Source organism: Sceloporus occidentalis, unplaced genomic scaffold (assembly GCF_023333645.1).
Source record: "Sceloporus occidentalis isolate IW3139 unplaced genomic scaffold, rSceOcc1.0.p SCAF_221, whole genome shotgun sequence".
Taxonomy (NCBI): Eukaryota; Metazoa; Chordata; class Lepidosauria; order Squamata; family Phrynosomatidae; genus Sceloporus; species Sceloporus occidentalis.
Window position 1 is genome coordinate 484,014 of NW_028317201.1, and position 24,293 is coordinate 508,306.

The 24,293-nt window shown below is 45.3% G+C and overlaps 1 protein-coding gene across 3 annotated transcripts; it reads right to left on the bottom strand.

Annotated features, from left to right (window-relative positions):
- Window positions 1-188: 188 nt before the first annotated feature.
- LOC149277023 (cytohesin-1-like) lies at window positions 189-18,937 on the bottom strand. Of its 3 annotated transcripts, XM_089503122.1 has the most exons (14): window positions 18,919-18,937; window positions 10,618-10,700; window positions 9,491-9,555; window positions 8,377-8,443; window positions 8,167-8,285; window positions 7,961-8,041; window positions 7,714-7,826; window positions 7,395-7,543; window positions 7,125-7,236; window positions 6,380-6,382; window positions 1,346-1,422; window positions 1,091-1,162; window positions 748-902; window positions 189-267 (listed from the first exon to the last, which is right to left on the bottom strand). In XM_089503122.1, the coding sequence occupies exons 1-14, from the start codon at window positions 18,935-18,937 to the stop codon at window positions 189-191; spliced, it is 1,194 nt and encodes a 397-aa protein (XP_089359248.1). The 3 variants fall into 3 exon arrangements, with proteins under 3 accessions (XP_089359248.1, XP_089359249.1, XP_089359250.1); XM_089503124.1 differs by lacking the exons at window positions 189-267; window positions 6,380-6,382; window positions 18,919-18,937 and having other exon boundaries at window positions 744-902; window positions 10,618-10,692; XM_089503123.1 differs by lacking the exons at window positions 6,380-6,382; window positions 9,491-9,555; window positions 10,618-10,700; window positions 18,919-18,937 and having other exon boundaries at window positions 8,377-8,436.
- Between the last annotated feature and the right edge of the window lie 5,356 nt (window positions 18,938-24,293).

Below are 24,293 nucleotides of genomic sequence, written 5' to 3' on the forward strand. Positions count from 1 at the left end.
TAGGATCGACGCAGTTGAGGTCTATACGAGGCTGAGTAAAACTTGAATAGTCCCACTCGCTGGGGATCCTCCTCAATTTTTGTCCAAATCAACCAGATTATCAACACCTGAACAGAGCTAAAGAGTCCACCAGCATTGGCAGGTGAAAGAGGCACTGTCTTAGAGGGCCACGGCCACCACGCGTGGTCTTAATGTCTCTTGGTCGAAGAGACTTTCTTCTTTCGTGCAGCCAACATCTCGTAGAACGGATCCCTGCTGATGGCAGCTCTGTGAGGTAAGAAACAGGAGTTAAGAATTCTGCGGGCACCGTAACGCAACGCTGGGTAAAAGGACGCAGCGAGGGGATGATGTTCAGCGCTATGGATCCAGTGGATCCTAATACTGTTTCCAGCTACTTTGAATCCTTTGCACAGCAAGACGTACGGATTCATTTCCATTACGGTCATCGGCGTGGGAGCGCGGTCTCCTCTGCCCTGTCTTTGCTTGCTTCGTACTATCTGGCTGAGCTGCCCGTCCAAAAAAAGGCACAAAGGTCCAGCCTGCAGCGGAGCGGCGCACAAGGTAACGATGACAACAAAGCACGGGAACTCAGGGAATGTGGTTAAAAAGACAGTTTCCTCGTGCGTGTGATGTGTATGTGTGATAACGCACACGCAAAAGGAAACAGACAGCGCACGCACAGCCTTTCAACGTCATCAATGCCTTAACAGCTCTCTAACTGCACCTGCGCCCAGAGACACCACTCACTTTATACACTTAATCCACTCGTCCTTCTCCTCCGGCGTGGGCGCAGAAATCCGATACACAGTGTGGTTGCCCTCCACCACCCGGCCATCGGCCTCGGTCTTGCAGGCTTTGATGACTTGGTCTTTGTTATCCGGGATGTAGAGCTCAAAGCAGTTCTGGAGAAGAAAGAAAGGCCAGGATGAAGAAGAAGAAGAAGAAGAACATAAACGGTGAAGGACGAGGTGTAGGCGTAAGAAGAACAGGCAGGGGGAGGGCAACAAAGAATAAATCTATCCACTAATAATTCACTCCCACTACTCCAGGCCAGCAGACCAAGGCTTCATCATCACCACCGGTCACTTACGGGCTTCTTGGAATCTTCCACCTCTCGGATGCTGAGATTCTCCAAGGGAATTATCCCTCTGGGCTCCTTGTCCTGGGGGCAGAAAGCAATAGAGCAGTCTAAACACCCAAATACTGAATGCTCCATAGAGATAGCGAGTATGTATGTATATGTATGTATGTATACGTATATAGGGACGGGCACCCTGGGTTCTCGAGATGTGGAGGACCCCTTGTATATGCACAGCTGTATCGTATCTATCGCCGTGGCTCTTACCGTTGTGTACTCAAAGTAGTACAGACAGTTGTCGGTCAGAATGAACCAGCGTCTCTTCCATGTCTTCACGCGGCCCCCTGTAAAGGAGTATTGTTTCATGAGGGTCCCGGAGCGAGCGCGGGGAAACAAAGAGATCCGATAGATCGGGTTTACAGGAGCAACGGACAGGGAAGTGGAGGAGCCAGAGAGGTGGGGATGGGGAGGAAAAAGCATTGGTCGCAGGAAGAGGGTCTGCTTTGGAGGAGACGTGAAATCAAACAAGAACATAAAAAAACATAAAAAAGCAAAGCTGAAGCATAAGGAGGATCCCAGTGCGGAAGCAGAAGAGGACAACACCCACCAGCGGACAAGAAAAGCGGAACGACGGAGAGGAGGGAGTCATTATCAATTCTTATAACGGCCATCTCCGAGCTACTATACGGAGCAGAGCCAGCCTATCACGGGACGGGCTGTCCCGTTTACCCATTGTACAGCGCTGAGGAATATGCTGGCGCTATATAAATCAATAGACAATCATTCTAAATATTAGAGAAATAACCTAACTTTTGGATAAAAATGATAAAGACCTAAAAAAATGCTTAAAAAAACAACGCCTGTTTTAAAGCTTAAGCCTCCACGTTATATATATATAATATAAATATTATTATTAAATATTAACCCTTTAATAGCCTATCATGAAGATTATATGTAGCGAGTCGTAAAAGCACCGGCTGGAAGCCTTATATATATATATATATATGATGACAGCGGGGGGTAGAATAGGAAAGCGCCAGCTCCGGATTGTCTACCCCTTCGCCCTGATTTTGGGGCAAAACCTGAGAGTCCCCGGATATCCCCGCATCTTAAGCAGTGAATCACTCCGTGTGAGCGTGACGCGGACGTCACTGAAACATGCGCATACATGGCCGTGAGTCGCCGTGCCAACGCTCGCACGTCACTGCGGGTTTACTGCTTTGTCTGCCCGGCGCGTTTAACCAAAGCGACTTTACATTCATTAACCGTTTGATGACGTCTCACATTTGTTTGAAGAACAACGTAACACTAGACGGTTAGTCACAGCCCCCCCGCCGTGTGAGCACTACTTCCCGTTCTCGGCATCCGTATTATTATTCCTCCCCATTAAGTTATCTCTCCCCTGTTATTAAATTGCTGATTGTTGGTTAATCATTAAACTTAAATATCTCAAAATCAATAATACTGACTGATAAAAGAAAAAAAAAAACAGGTAGTTTCAGCAAAGTAATTTACGGCTAAGAGCTGGGGGGGGGGGTGACATTTCGTCTTTAAGGGATCCATACATAGCGCCGGCCGTATAGCTCGCAAACATACGCTCGTGTTGAAGTGTATTATGGGAAAGTTAACTTCCTGTTTTGTTTACGCAGCCGTCCTGCACCCCGGGCAAGCTTCCTGCGAAGATACCACCATGATTTAGAACAGGTCTAAAGTTCGTATTCTATCTACACCTAAACGTCCAGGAATTTCCCAATCACAGATTAATTAATAATTTATTTAATTTTTTTATGAATCCGGCTGCGCTTACACAGAATTATCTAGAAGAGTCTGTAGGGGTGGGGGAAAAAGTAACAAATTTCACAGGGATTCCTACAGACCCATGCAAAAAACAATTGAATTTCACTTAAAATCGATTCTAAAAATAAAAATTTGCCCCAGAAACTCAGGCACCTAACGCCTCGCAGCGCTCCGGCTCGCTCCGAATTATTACGCGTTATTGGACACGGCTTCTTCTACAAGAACAAGAACGAGCTCGCCGGCTGCACCCTTTGCTCTCCCCGGTAATTCTTGGTATTTAAAGACGGGACACACAAGCTAAAAACAAAAACAAACAAAAAACAGACCACAGGAAATGCCCCGTTCCTCACCTATGAGGTCATCAAAAACATCATTCACAGAGGATCACTGATCAAGATGACCCCTTTGCCTTCACGGTGATAAAGATACACGGGCTGCATTCTTATGATAAGCTGTGAATGTGGAGCAAATCCCACAAATGTCCTGCTGGTTTCCATGGCGACAACCCCAAACGTAGAAGCCCAGCCCCTAATTACTCTTTCTAAATATGATTTACGCTTCTACGAGGGAAAGGTTCTGTAGCCAAACATCAAATCGTTTGTTTCTTTTGGCCGTTGTGAAGTACCCCCAGAGACAATATATTGTCCACTTATATAGTAAGACCACCATCCCACTGGTTACTATGGTAACATAGAAACTTTGTAATAGAGGGTTATAACCCTCTTTTTTACCACGACCCCCATCATTTTACCATTTTATATATATTCTGTATATTTATATTTTGTATCATCCTAAAAAGTTCTAAACATCACTATAAGCAACACTGAATTACGGTTTGATTATCTCAGCATAAACACAGCAATGGAGTCTAACATCCCTGCAGCAGGGGCTCGGACGCCAGACCCCCGACACAATGTCTCTCAGCATTCCAGGAGCCAGACACCGGGAAGAACCATATGTGTGTGTGTGTAATATAATTTATATATATATATATATATATATATATATATATATATATATATATATATATATATATATATGAGCCAACACAGCGTCCTATAACCAGAACACACCGAGCACTTACACTACTGTTCAAAAGTTTGGGGTCATTAAAAAAACATGAAATGGATCAGAAATCCAGCGCAGATGGTGTTAATGTTGTAAATGACTGCTGATTTTTAAAGGAATTTTCTTCATAGGCGTACAGAGGCCCTTTATCACTCCCATCACTCCTATGTTCCAATGGCCCTTTATCACTCCCAGCACTCCTGTGTTCCAATGGCCCTTTATCACTCCCAGCACTCCTGTGTGCCAATGGCCCTTTATCACTCCCAGCACTCCTGTGTTCCAATGGCCCTTTATCACTCCCATCACTCCAGGGTTCCAATGGCCCTTTATCACTCCCATCACTCCTGTGTTCCAATGGCCCTTTATCACTCCCATCACTCCTGTGTTCCAATGGCCCTTTATCACTCCCAGCACTCCTGTGTTCCAATGGCCCTTTGTCACTCCCATCACTCCTGTGTTCCAATGGCACTGATCCAAGTTTAAGTTTAAAAGGCTAATTGATCGTTAGAAAACCCTCTTGTAGTCATGTTACGGCTCGAGATTTCCTTGTGTTCCATGAAAACAGCTCAGTGACCCCAAACCTTTGAACAGTAGTGTGTAGAGGACTGCATTGGGAGGGGGTCCCGCGGGACCCGCCAAAAAACTTGCGGGCGGTCTTGCTGGTGTTGCGGGCGGTCAGGCACTGTACCTGCGGGGCCCGGTAATCCCGCAAGGCTGCCTTCGCGCTGCTCCCTTACAGTGACTCTTCTCTTGCTCCGCCCAGGAACAAAATGGAGTCACGTGATGTGACGTCACTTCCTGTGACTCCACCTTGTTCCTGGGCAGAGCGAGAGAAGAGACGCTGTGAGGGAGCAACTCGAGGGCAGCCTTGCGGGACTGCGCGGGAAATCTGCAGTTCAGGTAAGGAGGTTGGGCTTGATTGGAGGGAGCGGGATTAAAAAAGCAGTCCCGCGCAGGGCTCTACAGTAGTGCACACACACAGTATATATAGTTATGCGGTCGGTGTGACGGTGACCACATCTGACACAAGTCTACACAGAAGGTTTCTGGTTTAAGACGAATCCCGGAGATTTCCGGAAGGTTTTCTCGTGAACCGGCAGATAATTGTGAGCTGGGTTAGTAAAGCTCACTCTGCAGATCACTTTTCGTGCCATGAATTCACAATGAAGTTCACGGCTCAGCCCTGGAGGCGAGTCCGGTACGGGGCGAGGGTTTCGGTCACCTGCCTCTTTCTTAATCGTTGACAGGGTACGGTTTCTAAATAATCATACGTTTCAAAACGAATTCGGCTCCCGGACGGACGAGAAGCTCGGTCTCCGGAGGCCAGGTTGACTCACGCTTGTCGAACTGTAATCTCCGTGTTCTGAGGACAGATCTGCTGAATCAGAGTTATGATTCAGTTTGTGCACCGGCTGAACCGGAGTCGTTTGCAGAAACAATATTTTAGGACGGGGAAAGATTGGTAAAAACACTCCAAGGCAGTGACATTCGGCTGATTAAGCCTTAAAGGCACAGAGCCCTCCACTTGCAATCATTATTAGAAAATTCTCGCCCTGATAACACAAAACTATTCAAATCTTATCTTGCGGCTTTCCGTAAACAAAAAGAAGGTCTGGATCTATTCACAGACAGGTCCGCAGGGGTCCACGGGACACGGCCTGGCCGTAAACCACACTTTTCTGGGTATTCAATAAGATGTGAGGTGCGTAGGAGTCGAGGTGAAGGATTTCAGCTCAATATACCGGAATTTGCTATGCGTTATGATGCATGCATGTTTCTCCCGCAACAAGGCCCTGCACAATGTATTTTTATGTGTGCTAATTAGTATTTTTAAGAGTTAAAGATCATCTAACGTCTGTAAGGTCAAATGCTTCGTCTGGCCTTAACTAACAAGCTTGTGAATAAGCCCGTATGACCCTCAAACAGTTAAAGGGACTCTCCTACTATCACGTGCACTTTAATGCCTACAACAGCTGAAAGGTCTCTTTTAAACAAAATTGCCCCTGCCCCCACCCTCCCTAAATATATGCATGGGGGGATTCTTCAGAATGTAATGCTAATCCTGTAGCAGCCAATCAGTAGAGAGAAACAACGGACCATGAAGGGTGCTTTCTGCTGCAGCTCTGAAGCTGCAGCTTCTCCTGTTAACATATTCATTGTTCAGCCAAACATCTAACTTTTCTGGGGTCTATAGATGGCTCTATTCTTCATGTGGAAATACGTGAATTATCCAGGGTGGATCTCCACAATAATTAATCTGCACTCCTGGCTCTCTGGGATACTTTGGGGGATGAACAAGGACAGCAAAACAGCACAAGGAAAGTTTGCCAAGCAAGAAACCGAAAATGGGAAGCCAGAAAAAGTAGAGACAGAAGCAGCTTGAAGCTCCAGCCCTGCGTCCGCACACACACTGAGCGCAGAACCGTGTCTACATACCTCCTGGAGGATGGGGCATGTAAAAAAAGCAGCCCGAATGATGGAAACATAAAAATAAGGGGGGGGAAAAAAAGCAAAATTAAAAACAAAAAAAAGGAGATCACTGTCCGTCTCCCCCCTCCCCATGCGCAAACAGCTCAAATTAATATAATAATATAAATAATAATATAATAATAATCCCACTGTGGGTGCCGGGAGGAAGAAGCATGGTGCCCCCAACCCATTGGTAAGGTCAAATTTTAGTCTCGTAATACCCTTTAACAGTTGCATCATTAATGTGGTATTGGTGTGGGCCGTGTAAATATATGACATCACTGATAATGGTTGCGGTTGACTGAGGGTGCATCGGGGAACACAAGTCGAAATTTTGGATTCATTGGATTTGTTTTTTTACAACAATAACTCAAAAACCAGCTGTCGTGGTTTACGGGCTACTGGAATTCATTGAACTCACATACTGTATGGGTAAACTGGGATGGCGCATGCTTGGTGCATCACTAATCAGCCTTCAGGGTATGTTTCAGGCATGGAGCAAAAAATGAAATGGGGGAACTGAAAGATAGGGTAGTCGCGGCTACTAAAGAGGAAGAGGCAGCGGGATGAGGGTCCAAAAGACTTATACGATACATGTGCCTGTCCTGGAAATCGACCCCAGTTTGTCTTGTATTACATCCCGCTGGGGTTCCTTCTCTTCTCCCCAAATGATACTTAATCTTCCCACCACAAAGCAGTAAGAGTTACTCACCCAACTTCAAGAGCCAGCCCTCTCGGTCCGGGTTGAAGAAGGTGTGGGTTAAGTCATTGCCATCGTCTTCTGGGATCTTAAAGGGCTCGTTCTTGATACTGTCAAACAGATTCTGCAAAGACAGTAAAACAGATTTAGACCCTAAAATTTCCCTCTACGTTGCCCAGTGACCGCACAATGTTCTTGGCTTATGGTGAAAGTCCAATCAGTGTTTGGATTTAACTAATAACACAAGCTGCTGATTTGATACATCCACTTCGACGCACTGACCCTCAGCAGGTCCTCGGGAAGGTCACCACCATCGTTGATCCCACGGTTCATAGCTATAAATCGCTCAACGCCTGGTTTGTCTTTGACGTTTGGATTGTGCAGGCTCGTGTTCAGCATGATGATGGCGAAGGACAGGACATAGCATGTATCTGCGGAGAGAGCGGTCAGTGGTCACTAGGAGGTACAAAAAAACAGAACATTTTTGGGAGGAGTAAGGGAAAAATAGAAAAAAAAACATATAGGAAAAGTGTCAAGGTGATGGGAGGACGGATCTCTTGAAGGACAACCCAAGGACCTTGTTGGGAAATGAAAACCATACCTGTAGATTGAAAGACCCCGGGGTTGCACTGGCAGTAGCGCTGAGCGAATGCCTCCATCATACGATCGATCTTCTGAGCCTCCCCTGGCAAGCGGAAACTCCACAAGAACTGACTACGGGAAGAACGAGGAAAAAAAAAAAAAAAGGTTAAGAATCTAAAAATAAAACAAACTAAAGCAGGATGAAGCTTTACTGTTTGGACGAGGGAATTAATTGTCCAGTAAACTGCAAACTGCTGCCAACTCACCGAAGAGCCTGTACCAAGTTAAGGTCCATAAATTCGTGAAGCTCCACAAATGCATGAAGGACTTGAATATTAAAGTCATCTCTGCAGTCAATGTGAAGAAAAAATAAACCATTAGATCCCCTGCAACATCCCCTAAATACTCAACTCTACTGATGCCAAAAACTCTCTTGGTGGCCTTAAGGAATCATCGACACGTCGGCTCTCACCTCTCGCCCAAGTAGTCTCCGATGGCCGTCTTATTAAGTCCTTCTCCCTTGTACAGAAACTGCGCGATGTCCTCGCACGTATGCTTCAGCAGCTCGTTCTCGATCAGAAACTGGATGCCCTGTGCACACAACCCAGCGACACGATTACAGAAGAACATACCTCCGCCCAACACAGGCCAGAGCCGATCCAGCATGGTCTTGGTGCCGTACCTTTTTAGGGTCCATGTTGAATTTCTTCCTTCCCATGGCTACCTGTTTATTCTTTTGCATGTTCTTCCTGCAGGACGCAAGCCACGGAATCAGTAACAAATTATAAAGAACCCCCCAAACCTTCCATCGCCTTCCAAAACATGGAAGCCGCTTCAGATCTAAGTCGGATCACTACCATCCCGTGCGATACGTCAAACTTAAACATAACATTCGGCTTCCTCCATAAATAGCGTTCATTTGCATGCCACAGAGACATGCCTCGCAGGAACGTCTTACTATCTACAGATCTAACTGGAATTGTTGACAGAACATCATCCTTTTTTAACCCTTAAATATACCCGACAACAGCCTGGGAACCCTTAAAAACATGACGTAAAGGGAGGCTTTAATAAACGATTAAATAAAATCTGAATACTGAAATATATATTTTTAGTTCTGTTCAGGGCACTTTTTTTTTTAATTCATCACTGAATCTCAAGGCAAATATTTAAAAGGAATTTATTTCCAAATAAAATGTCCCGTCCTTTTCCGACTCTCTCCGTATGGTATAATTATTCCGCCCCGTTGAGTTGATACTCCTCTTTGGTGAAAGCCGATCGGCTCTGGCGGTTTTAGGAGGCGTGATAAGGAAAAGAAAGCCAAACCCACGACAGGGCTGTAATTAGTTATGCAAGTTTTGCCTCATGGGCCACTGAACTCTACTCTGCTGGGGCAAAATGGTATTAATCCAAATATCTTGGAAGCAATCATGTTGATTAAATGATTTTATGACGGTAAAAGCTCTTCACGAGACAATAATAAATTACATTTAACAGACTCTTTTTGGAAGGGGCATCAACTCCCATTAATCCAAGTTACAAATGAAGAACTGTATGGGAAACGTCAATGAGTAACGAGGATAAAGAGGGTGGGTGGGAAAAATCAATGCACCACGCAGTGAGGACATGTTGAGGTTATTGTCCTAGAGGTCAAATGTGGGAATAGATAAGCCCATAGTCCGACACAAACAGGGGAACGCAGGGTCCATTGCGAGGTCAAGGCACAGCGTAGAAGTCGCATCAGCGGTCTAAATCGGAAGTCGAGATTTCTTAGAAACCAAACACAATCCCCTTACCTCTCCTCGGTGGATCCCAAATTTTCAATTTCATTCGTAACTTCGGCTATCTCATCCTTCAGCCGCTGAAACAGAACAAGTAAGAGAACGGTCACCAGGGGAAGGTGGACAAAGGAGACCAAAAAGGTGGTGGTAAGGAGAGCCAACCCAACAGTTAGGAGGAAACTAGGAGCTTAAATCATAAAAGAGCAGATCGTATTTGTTGGATTACCAGGGACAATTGGACAACAACTTGCTTAACCCTTCCTGGCCCTCCGTAGGTGAAAGGTTCCCGTCAGTTACCAGGTTTCACCATCGATTTGGCTTTCTGCTTAGTGACCTGAGAATGTTTTGTTTGGTGGCTGGGTGCCTCCCCCTATTTTTACTGTGTCTGTAGCTGCCCCCTCCTCACCATCACCCTGCCACCACCTCTTGTCTTCCAACGACTCCAATTTTCTGCCCCAGAAAATTCCCGTGGAGCCGCCAGCCCGTGCCTAAGGGGGTGAAACGCAGACTTGACATGAGCAGACACCTGACCCCAAAAAACCCGATAGGGGAGGGAGGGATTGTTATGAGAACGTCCGTGCTTTGCACATACACGGGCACAAGACAAAGCCGCCATTACCGAGAGGATGGCCACAAAGCCAATGTAAAAACAAACAGCGTGAGAACCTCTGACCCCAGCCAATCACTCATAAGCAAGGGTCTTTAATCACATGGAATGTGACAGCTTCTCTCCAGGTCAATCACGTTCTAGAAGCCCCTTTTGTGCAGATATCAGCATTTCCCAGTTACAAAATGTTCCTACAAAATACCAGGAGACACCTCACATATAGCTTGGGTGACAGCGGTGGCCTGACCTTCTTCTTTACTTAGACCATTTTGGAGACTTGGAGAAGACACCTTGCGTGGGGCTGAAACGTTGGCTTTATCATTTGCTTTCTCCTGTTTTTCAATGAAACCTAAACATTCTATAAGCCTGATACAGGCAGAAGGAACTGGCAAGCGGGTGTCATCTGGGTACGGAGAATCAGGGTAGCAGTTTAAGCTTTGGGGCGTACGTTTTCAGGAGGTGATAACCAGGAACGGAAAAAGAGTAAGCATAAGTTGAAGCCGGGGGGAGGCCATTGCTGAGAAGACCATGTTACCTGTATGTCCGCCAACAGCTCTTGCTTCCGACGCTGAATGTTCTCCAGTTCCTGCCGCTCCTCCGGGGTCAGGTCACTGGGCACTGTAAGGAAAGGAGTTTGCACATTATATACACATCGATCTTATATTATCGATGAATGTACGGTCAAATAACATCAAATTGTATCTATACCCTGAGCGGTCATCAGCTTCCACCTCAACTCATCCACCACCTACTTTGACCCGATCAAACCACTACATGCCACCATATTGTGACAAGCCAAAGCAACGTGGCAAATATATTTACCGAAACCATGGTAACATACACAGACGCCATCCAATCAATAGAGCCGTATATATATACGTTAACCTTAAGACCAGGTGCAGAAGACCCCAACCGATATCCATACCTTCAAGTCAAACCACAAAACGTCCTATGCAATGAGTCAGAAACCGATTAGAATTCCTTTCCTGGCAGAACGAATAATTACCGTGGCTTTAACCCTCTCTCTGCGCTGCGGCAACGCATTTCGTGGTAAAGCCCCGCTCAATCACCGGTGCTAAAAGCGTTAAAGCTGCTGTTCCAGTAACTAGAACATTGAATCTCCAAACCCTTTCCAGAAATTGCTCTTTAATCGTAGAGTTGTCATCTGTTTTTCCAAGAAACATTGTATCACGCGACACAAAAGCAGGCAACACTTTCTATCAATCAGACAAAGGATCTCAGAATCGGCTGCGCTGTTTTATGAGACGAAACAATATAAGATCTCCAAAGGAGTATTTGCTTAATAAGATGTTATTAGTAAACTAACCAACTAAAAACCAAAATATTGTGTAATTTAATTTTAATAACAACAGACGTAAGCAAAGTAATACCAAACACTGTATATAAATATTGAACAAAATTTATAATGTCAGGAAGCTGTGAAAAAATTGTATTAATCTACCCAAAACAAAATGGAAAATAATAATAATAATAATGTATTTAAAAAAAAAAAAAAATCAATATCTAATTTGTATGTTCACATTAACATACATGTTAAAGCCTGTGACCTCACTCTGAAAAGATTTATTCGACGTGAGACACGGCGCACAGCTTAGCGGTTCTGTCAAGTTTTGAATATTTTTATTATTAATCAATTACAAAATAATATTTAAGCTACGGCTTATTGCCATCGCAGCATAGTGGGAGTTGTAGTCCCACGAGTTCTATCGGCTGCGCCGCCCTGATGAATAAATTAGGCTGGAAGACCTTTTCATATAAAGCTTATCGTGGCTAATAAGCAGTAGAGGTGGCAAAGAATGGACATCACGGCTTAAGAGATGAGAGGGAAAAACCGACAGAGAAGAGGAACCGAAAGAAAGAAAAGAGAAGATGACGAGCTCAGAGAAAACACCTAATGGGTGAAAAATAGACGTACATATAGACATTATATATATATATATATATACACACATATATACACACATACACACACTGCCTCATATGTATAATATATATATTATACATATGAGACAGTGTGTGTGCATATATATACACATGTGCGTGTATATGTATGATATAATATAGTGTGTGCGTATGTGTATATATAATATATATATATATATACACACACACTATATCATACATTTATATATACACATATATATATATATACACACACACACACACACACACACACACACACACACACACACACACTATATCATATGTATATATTACATACACTGTATCATATGTATACAGTATATATATAGGCTAGGACCCAGAAACGTGTCTGTCGGTGACTCCCACTGCCACAAACGCAGTTGCCGATGAGCATGTCCCCACAAGCCACGTGTCACTGGAGTTCCGGTAACACAGACATGAGACATGCAGCCGGCAAGGAGACAGACGTGAGAGCGCCGACCACACGCTGCTCACCCCAGGAGCCCCTTAAAAACACCCTCACCGCACTTAACCATTTCCATCCAAAACAACAATCAGTGGATTCTCTATTTTATGGCACAAACTGTACAGTCAAATAATAATAATAAAAAATCATATACATGCACATATACACACAATTTATTGTATTAGCATCACGTTTCCAGAAAAATCTGATTATTTCATAATGTATTTTTTTTCAAGATTTTATTCAGTAAAGTCCCCTGCCAGGTAAAAAAAAAAATACAACTAACATTATTAAACTGAGTGACATCATAGTGACCTCATTTCCCCTTTAGCGGAGGATGTTGGGACAGAGCGAGTGGATCCCTGTGCGATGCTTTATTTTTTGTAACAAGTGTTGCCAAATGATGATGATGATGATGATGATAAGGGGTAAATTTGATTATCTGCCCTGAGAATGGATGAAAATAAAATGCTAAATAAACACAATGAAATTAATAAAAATTAATGAAAAGGAGCTTGTACATTCAAAGAGTTCAGAAAGGGTTAAGGAAGGGCACGTACAGCGCTGCAGAATATGATGGCGCTATATAAATCAATGAATAATAATAATAATAATTGATAGTGGGGGTGAAGCAGGAAGGGTGAGAGCGTTCATTCTGTACAGCAGTAGCTGAGTGAGTGGGAGGCAGTCTGTTTACGGCAGATTGCTGGGGTATGGGGGCATCGCTGGGGCATCTCTGGGGTATTGGGGCAGCATCCTATATGGATGGGGTCTATAGGCAGTGGAGGTGGTCCAGCGTGTGATGAGTGCAACCTGTTACCCCTGGTTACATCCCCATCACCTATAATTACCCCCTCCTGTGGACCTTCAGGGATACCCCCTATGCCCCCCCCCCAGACACACCTTACCCAGACTTGCACTGAGCTGCCCCTGTCCCTGGGAGGGGGTATCACGGGTCAGGCTGCGGTCCAGACACCTAATCTGCCCCTTCTCCCCATCCTGGGAGGGCACTGCCCAGCCATGCACAAGTCCTCACCGACAGCCATGGCAAAGGAGGGCAACAAAGGAGGCAGCAGGGGGCATCCAGCCCTCCACCCCCAACAGCGGGGACCGGTGGGCATGCGGCTGGGGTAAATCGTAGCAAGATGCAGCGATCAGGGAGACCGGCTCCGTGGATGCAGATCTGGACCAGCTCCTCCCCGCGAACACGAGTGGGGGGAAGGGACAGGCCTGCGCACACTGTGCACCCCTTAACCCTTCCCCTGCTGCAGGCTCCTCATGGAGGGGTTTACTCTGACAGTATGTCCAATCCTGTTTCACCTCGGTGATTGACACACGTCAATCATCTGATATAGATATATATTTACATACATATATTATATATTACACATATACATTTACAGTGGAAGATGACAAAAATTGGGGTTCTGCTGAAATGACTATTATATATATATTCTATAGATATATATATATACTGTATACGTATACTGTATATTATATACACACACAGACGCATATAGATATTACACATATATAATATATATGAAATCATAGAAGTCGGGTAGATTACATTTGTTTCTGGAGCACAATATGCATTTCTAGTTATTTTAGAGCAGAGGTTGAGCATAGCTGCCAACAATCCCAACAGACCAGGCTTTCCCATCAGCTGCCTTGATTATCAGGCCTGCCAGCACATCTGTTTGGGCAGGAGAACACCCAGTGACATCACAGCGCATAATGTGGGTGCGCCCCGCGTGTTACATCATATTCCACCCAAAAACCTATTCATCTCTGCTTGTGTAACATGAAGTGCAGGATGTTAGCCAATGGATTATGCCAAGCGAGGATTCAAGAGCTTACACCCCTTATATTTTATATATTATATATATTATATATATCTATCGTACATCAGTTTTTCTTGCGCATGCACTCGCTTGCTGATATACAGAAGCAGCTCAGCTGCCTACTTTGAATCTATGGTAAGGCGTCCCCGGCGGTGACATATCCTGGCCTAAACCAGCAAGTCCAGGGGAGGGCAAACTAGGGGTAGATCACCCTCTGGTTAAAAATGGTGGGCGGGGAGAGGGGAAGTGGGCCGGGAGTTCCCAGGTATATGGCTCGTGCCATAGGCGCCATTTGAAAGGGGGGCGCCAGTGAGCGGCTTTCAAACGCCGTTTTTTTTTTGTTTTGTTTTTTTGATACGGAGGAGAGAGAGGGGCGCCTAGCAACCGCTCGGCGCCCCTCATTCTCCTCCACGAGGCCTCTACCTCCGTCCCGGTGCCGGCATTTAATGCTGAGCGCCGTCATATGACGTCATATTTCGGCGCTCAGCAGTGAAGCAGCGGGCACCGCAGCAGTGCAGGAAGACAGAAGTTTCGTGCTCCCGTCGCTGGATCTCAAGGTAAGATAACTACAAAGGGGGAGAGGGGTTAGAAAGTGATAAGGGAAGGAGAGGGGGTAGATATAAGTAAAGAGTGAGTTAATGTGTGAATGCATTGAGTGAATGAGGGAGAGCATGAGTTAATGTGTGGGTGAGTTGTCTGAATTAAAGCGTGAATTAGTGAGTGACTGTAAAAGTGTTTGTGTATCATAGATGTATAATTGTGGAAGGGCAAAGATGGCACTAACAGGATGTTTGAGCCTTGGAGACCAAGATGGCACAGGCAGGGTGTATATGGGACAAATATGGCACAGGCCGGACTGTTTGGGGACAAAGTTGACTTGCGCTGGGCTATTTGGGGACAAAGATGGCAAATCCTATGTGTGTTATGCGGGTGCTGGTCAGGTTCTATGTGGGCAGTGTGGACGCCAGGGCTGACTTTGGGGTGCAACCTGTGATCTATGCCTGTAATTTAGGATTTTTTTAAATATACCTTTAATGCCGAGTTTTTATGTGAATTCCAATTGATCTGGGCCTGCAAAGCTGGATTTGTGTTATTCTGTAGATCCATACCTGCTATGCTATGTTTCCATGCATTATATATGTACACCTGCAAATACAGGGTTAATATGTCTTATTCAGTTGATTAATACCTGCAATGCTGCTTCCGTGTATTTATTTGATCTATACCTGCGATGCTACGTTTCATATATTATTATTGTATACCTGCAAATACAGGACTTGTATGTCTGATTCTGTTTATTTGATATATACCTTCAGTGCCGAGATCACAAGTGAATTTCAATTGATCTGGGTTTGTGTGTTGATCTATACCTGCTATCGGCAGTAGGGACTAATATTTATATATATATATATGGGCAGCAGGGGCTAGTAAATGGGTTTTAGATATTTGGACAGGGGCACAATAGTAGATATGCCTCTGATTACAACAAAAACATTATTGTCACAACAACGTAAAGAGAGTGTAAACAAGATTAAGTAATGGCAGGTCCTCGGCTTCGCACATCGCTTTACTCACAGAAAGAATACATTTACTGGAAATAATGTTTTTTAATCTTTCACCAAATATTATAAAAATGCCACCAAATCAATCTCTTTAAAAGCAGGCATAGGGTACGGTGATCACGCACCCTGGATTCATTGTAACTGTAAGGATGTTTTACTTTACTGAGAGGGTGGTAGATAAGTGGAGCAGCCTCACAGCAGAAGTGGTAGAGGCTAATAGAGTAAGGGGAATTTTAACGTACGGGGCAGGCATATGGCTCCTGATTCAAGACAAAAGACTGATGAAGGTTTGAGTTTCTGCGGCAAAGAAACTCCAGATTATAAAAACAATAATAATAATATATATATTTTTTTTATAAAAATAGTCTAAAATTCAATCAAAAAGAAAACATATCGGTGGGTGTGCCCGTCATGTACATTGTCTCTTTGTAAACAAGGATGAGTTATTATTATTAATTATTTTCCGTAGCGCCATCATATTCCGTAGCGCTGTACAATGGGTAGACAGGACTTGATGTATATAACATAACAATCTGTGGTTGTATTATATAGAAGCGGGGAGCAGAGGCAAGGTGTGGGGTATGTGAGGCACGAGAGTTATTTACAGCCCCCGACACATTTTAGGAATTTTAGGAAACACATGTTACAGGGCAGCGGCCGCACCTTCACGGTGTAGGAATATCGCCGAGTACCCACCAGGCTCGGTAACAATCACTAATCCAGTGATAATCCGGGGATTTGCGGAACGGGCACCTGTCATCGGAATATGGCATTGTGCGGTTTGAAGAAGTAGCCGTTTTGGCTTTTTTGGGCTATAAATTGACCTTTCAGTATCTTTTAATCTTAATTCTACTGTGGTGCTGTTTGTTCACAAAACTGGCAGTTTGTAGGAGAATTGTACATTTCGGCTAGCTGATTTTATTTAACTATACATCATGCAGGGCCAGCTCAGCCTTTCTTGCAAGAGACACTCGTTGCGGTCGGTACATCGATAGCGCCATAAGATTCAGCAGCGCTGTACAACGGCTAGACAGGACATAACATGTCCTATAAGAAGATGATACGCAGAAACAACAGGCGAGAAGAGCTTACATTCCACAGACCATCAAATTACACCGGAATGTGCAAAACCTCGGAGCGCAGACAGAGCGGGTATTATTATATTCATGGTTCAGGGGGTCACCGCGGCGCCCCTTTACTGCTATTTCGCAAGAAGCGTAGGTGGTTGGTTGCGTCCCGTGTCACAATCATGTGGTGACGTCACACGGACTTTAGTCATGGAGAAATTCTCTACTCTCTTCTACCTCTTTATGAAACCACGTCCCATCCGTCGCCGTTCGGTAAAAGCCCCGGCATCCGCTCCTCCCCCGGGCCGGGAACGGCCCCTCCATAGTGTGGAGAAGAGGTCTCGCCCGCCACGGCCTTCTTGAGGGTCCACAAGGTGAAAGACGAAAGCTGCTATATTTGGATAACCGTTCCACCGGAGCGGATGTTGTGGTTGGTCAACCAGTGGCCAAAAGTCAGATGCATTGGCCAATGGCTTCGCCTCTGGAAACATGTATGACCTCATCAGTAGGGTGACCTCACTTCCTTTTTCTTGTCCCTAAGCCTGAGGGCCAAAATGTAGGGCCACAGTGGATACCAGGTCCCATGGGGGGGGGGGATACGCAGCCCCTTTCCTTCCCTGGCCGAAATCATCTTCTAGGATCCCCTCCAAAGAGGGACCCCACTGAAGTCTCCAAGGGAAGATGGCGGCCAAGGGGCAGCCCCCCTCCCCCCAACAAAATCAAGTCTTCATAGACCCGGTTCCGCGGTGGCGTTTTGCATTGTTATTTTTTGTACCGGGAACACTTAATTATCATGTGACACAGAAGCCAGCCCAAATGATTGCCCCTGAAACCTCCCCCCACTGCGATCGACTGTCTATTATTTCCTTTAATCCCTCTTTTAACCCTTTCCCTGCCAATACACAATAAGTCTGGCTTCACAGGTGGGCTCCAACAAAAGATTAACAGAAGGGCTTTAGAATGTATTAAAAAGGCGCTACCGGCCATAACGTTTATCGCGGGAACCCCCAATTTACATCGTTTGCGGAAAAATCCGATGTAACAAACGGGGAGGATACACTAAATTACCAACTCTTATAGAAACACATGATTTAATGGCAGATCGGGCCCATTCGGCCCCCGCCTAGTCGCTCGCTTCTCCTGCTGTAGAGACTCAGACCTTAATCAGTCTCATCTATGACTCAGGAGACATATGTCTATCCCATGCATGTCTACATTCCCATGCAGTATTAACCTCTACCACTTCTGCTGGGAGGCTGTTCCACTCATCTACCACCCTCTCAGAAGCAAAAACTTCCTTACATGAGCTCTGCCCCCCCATTTATAATTCTAGAAAAAAGTTTTTATCAACGTGGCATTCCCCTGAATGTTCCCTTCAGACTGTAAAAAGATAAATTAATTTAAATTTTTTTTAAAAAAAGTAATAAAATTAGAGAAAAAAATAGGAAATGTACATAATCCCAGAAACACAATGTTTTTTTTTTTTTAAGAATTCCTCGCCCTGCTGATTATAATTAAATATCATGATTTAGGGTGTAACAGACCTGCCCCCCCAAAAAACCGGTTCCTACATCCACCATTCCAGTTCTGGGCTTAACTATAATTCTCCCAAACTTCCATCCCCGCCGAGGCACAAGCACCTGGCTTTATAATCCATTATTACACATTATTAGAGCGCCGCCATATTCTGTAGCGCAGCACAACACCGCTACAAAGTAATGCGTAGGGCGACGAGAGTCCTGCTCCGCAGAGCTTGCCATCTAAATCCACGTACAGAATAACATTAAAAGAAACACAATGGAGTTTTGGGGAGAAATACAATATATCACAAGCTCAATATGGTGTAAAATTGTATGAAAAGTGTCAATTTGTGAGATGTGATAAATATATACATTTTAAATGTAAGTCTATAGAATCAGTAACAGTTATTGGGTGTTTTTACCCCAAACTCACCATCTGTTATTAGCACCATCTTCTCTGCTCGGAATGCGGACTCGGCACAGGTTGTGGGAATTTGCCCCCCTTCGGAGCTCTTTGATAAATAGGGGTCCGGGGGCAGGAGGGGTATCGGGGCTTCTCGGGATTGTCACTGATCTCCTGCTGCCGAAGCTGACAGCTGCACACACACACACAGGGCAAAGGGAGGGGGCGGGGCTGTGAGAAACACGTCATCCTGCCCCCTGGGGGGGTAGAAAACTGTCACACCCTGTTCCTGTCATAGCCAGTGTCTGACCTACAACGTTAACCCCTGCGGCTCCTGCTGAGAGTACACGGTGCTCCGGCCCGGGCTTTGTTATTGTTTTATTCGGAGATGTTTGTAAATAGTAACTTCTACCCCCGGCCAGGGCTCCTAATGCAACAGGTAATGTGGTATGGGCCGAGCTGAATGGGTTAATGCACCCCTGGGGCGGGCAGACACAGAGGCATTAGAAAGAAAGGGGTTAATGCACGGATAGCCTGCCCTGGGAGAACGACACAGGAATGCAAGGACGTAGACACAAACAGGTATACGCAACGAGTACACACACAGGTATACACAACGAGTACACGCACAGGTATACACAGCTAACACACACAGGTATACATGAGTACACACACAGGTATACACAGCTAACACACACACACAGGTATACACAGCTAACACACAGGTATACACAACGAGTACACACACTTAAGTATACACAGCTAGCGCACACAGGTGTACACTACACAACGAGTACACACACAGGTATACACAGCTAACGCACACAGGTGTACACTACACAACGAGTACACACACAGGTATACACAGCTAACACACAGAGGTACACAAACACACAGGTATACACAACTAGTACACACAGGTTCACGGCACAAGATGCACGGTCAAGAGTATGTCAAATTTTGGCAAAGAAGAGCAAAAAGTCTTTAGCTAAAGCTGCTACCTTTTATTGAGCCAACATGTAAAAAAGGTGTGAAGTTACATAAGCTTTTGAGAGCTCAGAGGTCTCTTCTTCAGATAGGGAGATAAATTGTGGAAAGACCAGACTTTTTTATTGTATTTTCTCTGTTAGATCATATCGTGTGGCTCGTTGTGAATTCCCTTACGGGCAGCCACCAGGTCTAACACCCTTAATACAGAGTGTGCAGGTCTGCGTGGCACCGGGTGCCTGCGGTACGTTCCAAGCCGGTTGGGAGTGATGAGATTATCGCAGCTCGCAGGCCGTGCCATTATTATCTGTCAGGCAGCAGCTGCACCCACGCTGCGGTTACACAGACACACAGCCCTTTCCTTCCTGTGCTCAGATATAGGGAACCGGCGGGGTTATTACCGGCAGATTAACACACAGCGATGTGCCAAGTTCTAGATAAGAGAAATGTCACCATCCGGTACCAGAGCTCACAGCACGACGGAACATAAAGCCCTTACAAAGTACGACGTGAGAACACAGCCAACCACCAGCTGGACGTTTACCGGTCGGGTAACACGGATCTATACGTGATTGGGGAGGTGTGGCCTTATACATATGGTGTCAGATGAGCCGTCCCACGCTATATGTAATTATGTATAGATCAGTGTTACACAACTGGTGGCCCTCAAGATGTTTATACAGCCCACGTCCAGCATGCAGGAAGTGACATCACATACATTTCCTGCATGTTGGATTAGTCTCTATGGAGGCTAAGATGGCACAGGCAAACCATTTGGGGGCTAAGATGGTGCAGGAAAACCATTTGGGGGCTAAGATGGTGCAGGAAAACAATTTGGGGGCTAAGATGGTGCAGGAAAACCATTTGGGGGCTAAGATGGCAAAGGCAAACCATTTGGGGGCTAAGATGGCAGAGGCAAACCATTTGGGGGCTAAGATGGCAGAGGCAAATCATTTGGGGGCTTAGATGCAAGCAGTTTAGGGGCTAGGATGGTGCAGATAAGCTGTTTAGGAACAAAGTTGGCACTGGCAAATTGGTGGCAAAACAGGCACTGTGAGCATGTTGCTTGGTGAATTTGGGGGGGACTGGGGCAATTTTTGCACCAGAGCCCAGTGGTTTGGAGTTTGGCCCCTGTCTGAAAGCCCATGAGTTCTATTGCATTATATGACTCTGTGTCACATTCTGGTCCACCATTCTAGGCATCAATAGAAGAACTTGCAAGCCTCTCCACCAGAGTTTGATGGGACCTTTTATTCACCCTAACTTTTTTGTGACGATTTATTATGTGGTTTTTAGAACAGATGTCACTTCTAGAAGGTTTTTAAAGGCCCGTTTGACGTCTCTCATTGGCAGCAGGTCCCCTTTCATAGATTTAACTTATGGTAGCTTCATGGCTGCCCCATGTAGGAGGAAACGAGAGTTACGGAACGAGCTGGGAAGGTCTACGGAAAAGAGCCTCAGGGCTCCTGGTATTTAAATCGCGCACAGAGCAAACAAGTCGCCATGTTTTGATAATGGTGTCTGGGTGGTTACTCAGTCTGACAGGGAGCAGGGGAGCCGTGTGAGGGACAGGCAGAAAGGAGGACAAAAGAGACAGTTAAAGATTAATTAGAAAAACAAAAACATGATTTACATTGTCTCAGTAAAGTTTCAGAGATTATATCTTGAAGTAAACCACGATCAGCTCGGCATGTCTGGAATGCAGAGATATAGTTAAGCAAAAGTGAGACCACATATGCACATACCTCTCATGAGCAAGCCTGGGAAATTCACCATGTCCTTAGTTAATGTGCAAAATGTTCTGGGGAAGAGTTACATTGTCTTGTCATACAGTTGTTACATTGTACTTGGGCATGTGCAGCGTCCCTTCCATGGCTTAATGATGGATGGAAGGCGGTGGGGCTGGATGGATGGCGGTGGGGCTGGATGGATGGCGGTGAGGTTGGATGGAAGGCGGTGGGGCTGGATGGAAGGCGGTGGGGCTGGATGGAAGGCGGTGGGGCTGGATGGATGGCGTTGGGGCTGGATGGATGGCGGTGAGGTTGGATGGATGGCGGTGGGGCTGGATGGAAGGCGGTGGGGCTGGATGGAAGGCTGTGAGGCTGGGTGGAAGGCGGTGAGGCTGGGTGGAAGGCGGTGGGGTTGGATGGAAGGCGGTGGGGCTGGATGGATGGCGGTGAGGTTGGATGGAAGGCGGTGGGGCTGGATGGAAGGCGGTGGGGCTGGATGGATGGCAGTGGGGCTGGATGGATGGCGGTGAGGTTGGATGGAAGGCTGTGAGGCTGGGTGGAAGGCTGTGAGGCTGGGTGGAAGGCTGTGAGGCTGGGTGGAAGGCTGTGAGGCTGGGTGGAAGGCTTAGGGTCTGAGCCTATAGAGGTGTCACCACAAGCTTCTGTTCAATGTTAAAAAGCTCATCCAGGGGGGTGCCAGAAACAACGTTCGTCAGGGGCAGTAATAACCCTAGGGGCCCATCCGGTGTTTGCGTGGTTGATTCAGGTGCATTATTATGTGTTTCTCACGCAGTATGAAACACCTGGATGGGTTAAACCGAGCTGGAAAGAATGTGACAGAAAACAACAACAAACCAGGGTCTTGTGACACAGGGTCAAACGCAGGCCTAGACCCGCAACAAAAATGTTATTGAGATCTCATCCAGGGAGATTTCCATGAGACTAGAAAGCCTGCAGCTCACAGACGTAATAGTAGGTTTCCCAACCCATATAACCAGCCGCAGCCAGGAGAAAACGGGAAGCCCTCGATAGTAGAGCATGGAGAGGGGAGGGCAACTGCTAACCCCCTGAGCTGACCTAAAAGTCACGGGTAACTCACATGTCTAAGAGTGTTGGGAAAATTCGCCATTTACAGAAACCTTTAGAGGTTCACATGTTGCCCAGAGCTTTCCACTGGAGCCGGAGGCTTAATGGTTAGATTATATATGGGACCTCTGTTCAGAGGGGGAGATAGATACACTATAGAAGTAGACAGGGTGAAAGGCATGGTCTCCCAACCACCTTAAGCGCATTCAGTGTTGTGAGGAGGCTGTATGGGATATTGGGTATTGATATTACGGCTCCTCGGGCTGGTCAGAGGAGATCAGAGGATCTACCCAAATGGCCCATGATCCCGACCGTCCTGCAGCTAGCTGGGACAGCGGAACAGTGCTCCCAAAAACCGAGACTGTCGCATGAAAACCAAGACTTTTGGGAGACCAGTAACTTTTCTTACAATTTTGGTGGTAAGAAGGAGACTTGGCCTTCACTTGCTAAATACATATTTGACTTTCTTTGCTCCTGTAGTAAACCTGTTAACCAGAACCTTCTGCTTCCTGTCTCCTTGTGGTTATGGAGATCCTGTAGAATGATTTAAGTTTCCACGTAGGTGCGGTTTCTATGCAAGCTCAGTACATTTTGGTGACAATAGATCGTACTAGTATAAGATAATTATCGGCCTCCAAAGTAAAGAGAGCGAGATCATGATAGGAAGTCTCAGCTCTCAGTGAACCCCAAGTACAGTGTGTAATGGTGGCCCTAAAACATTGCTGCCAATAATAAAACTATTAAAAAATGATCAAAAAATAAAATAATTACATCACCTGCATTTTTTCGTTATTAAACATAGAGGTGGCATCACTTTGAAATGTTGTCCTGCTTTTAGCAGTGTTTCTGTGCATGCGCATCGATGTCTCTTTAGACCCCCCCCCCTGGAAATCATGTTTTTGCATAAAAAAGGTAAAATATAAGGCGATGCTCACCTGTCATAGTGATTAAAATGACTTTATGTCCCTTTTTTTCATGAGCTAAGCGGTTACAACTCTGTACCCTATACGACATACTGCTACTACTTAATGTACAATACTACATACTACTACACACTATCCCTATACTACATACTACTACTACATACTGTATCCTATACTACATACTACTATACACTGTACCCGATACTACATACTACTACATACTGTACCCGATACTACATACTACTACACACTGTACCCGATACTACATACTACTACATACTGTATCCTATACTACATACTACTACATACTGTATCCTATACTACATACTACTACACACTATCCCTATACTACATACTACTACTACATACTGTATCCTATACTACATACTACTATACACTGTACCCGATACTACATACTACTACATACTGTACCCTATACTACATACTACTACATACTGTACCCTATACTACATACTACTACATACTGTACCCTATACTACATACTACTACACACTGTACCCGATACTACATACTACTACATACTGTACCCTATACTACATACTACTACATACTGTATCCTATACTACATACTACTACACACTGTACCCTATACTACATACTACTACATACTGTACCCTATACTACATACTACCGCTACTTACTGTACCCTATACTACGT

Excerpts from the sequence above, each read along its gene's own strand:
- LOC149277023 (XM_089503122.1), bottom strand. Across the intron at positions 7,544-7,713 it reads CGGGGTCTTTCAATCTACAG|ATACATGCTATGTCCTGTCC; the intron begins GTATGGTTTTCA and ends CTCTCTCCGCAG. Across the intron at positions 1,163-1,345 it reads ACTACTTTGAGTACACAACG|GACAAGGAGCCCAGAGGGAT; the intron begins GTAAGAGCCACG and ends TTCTGCCCCCAG.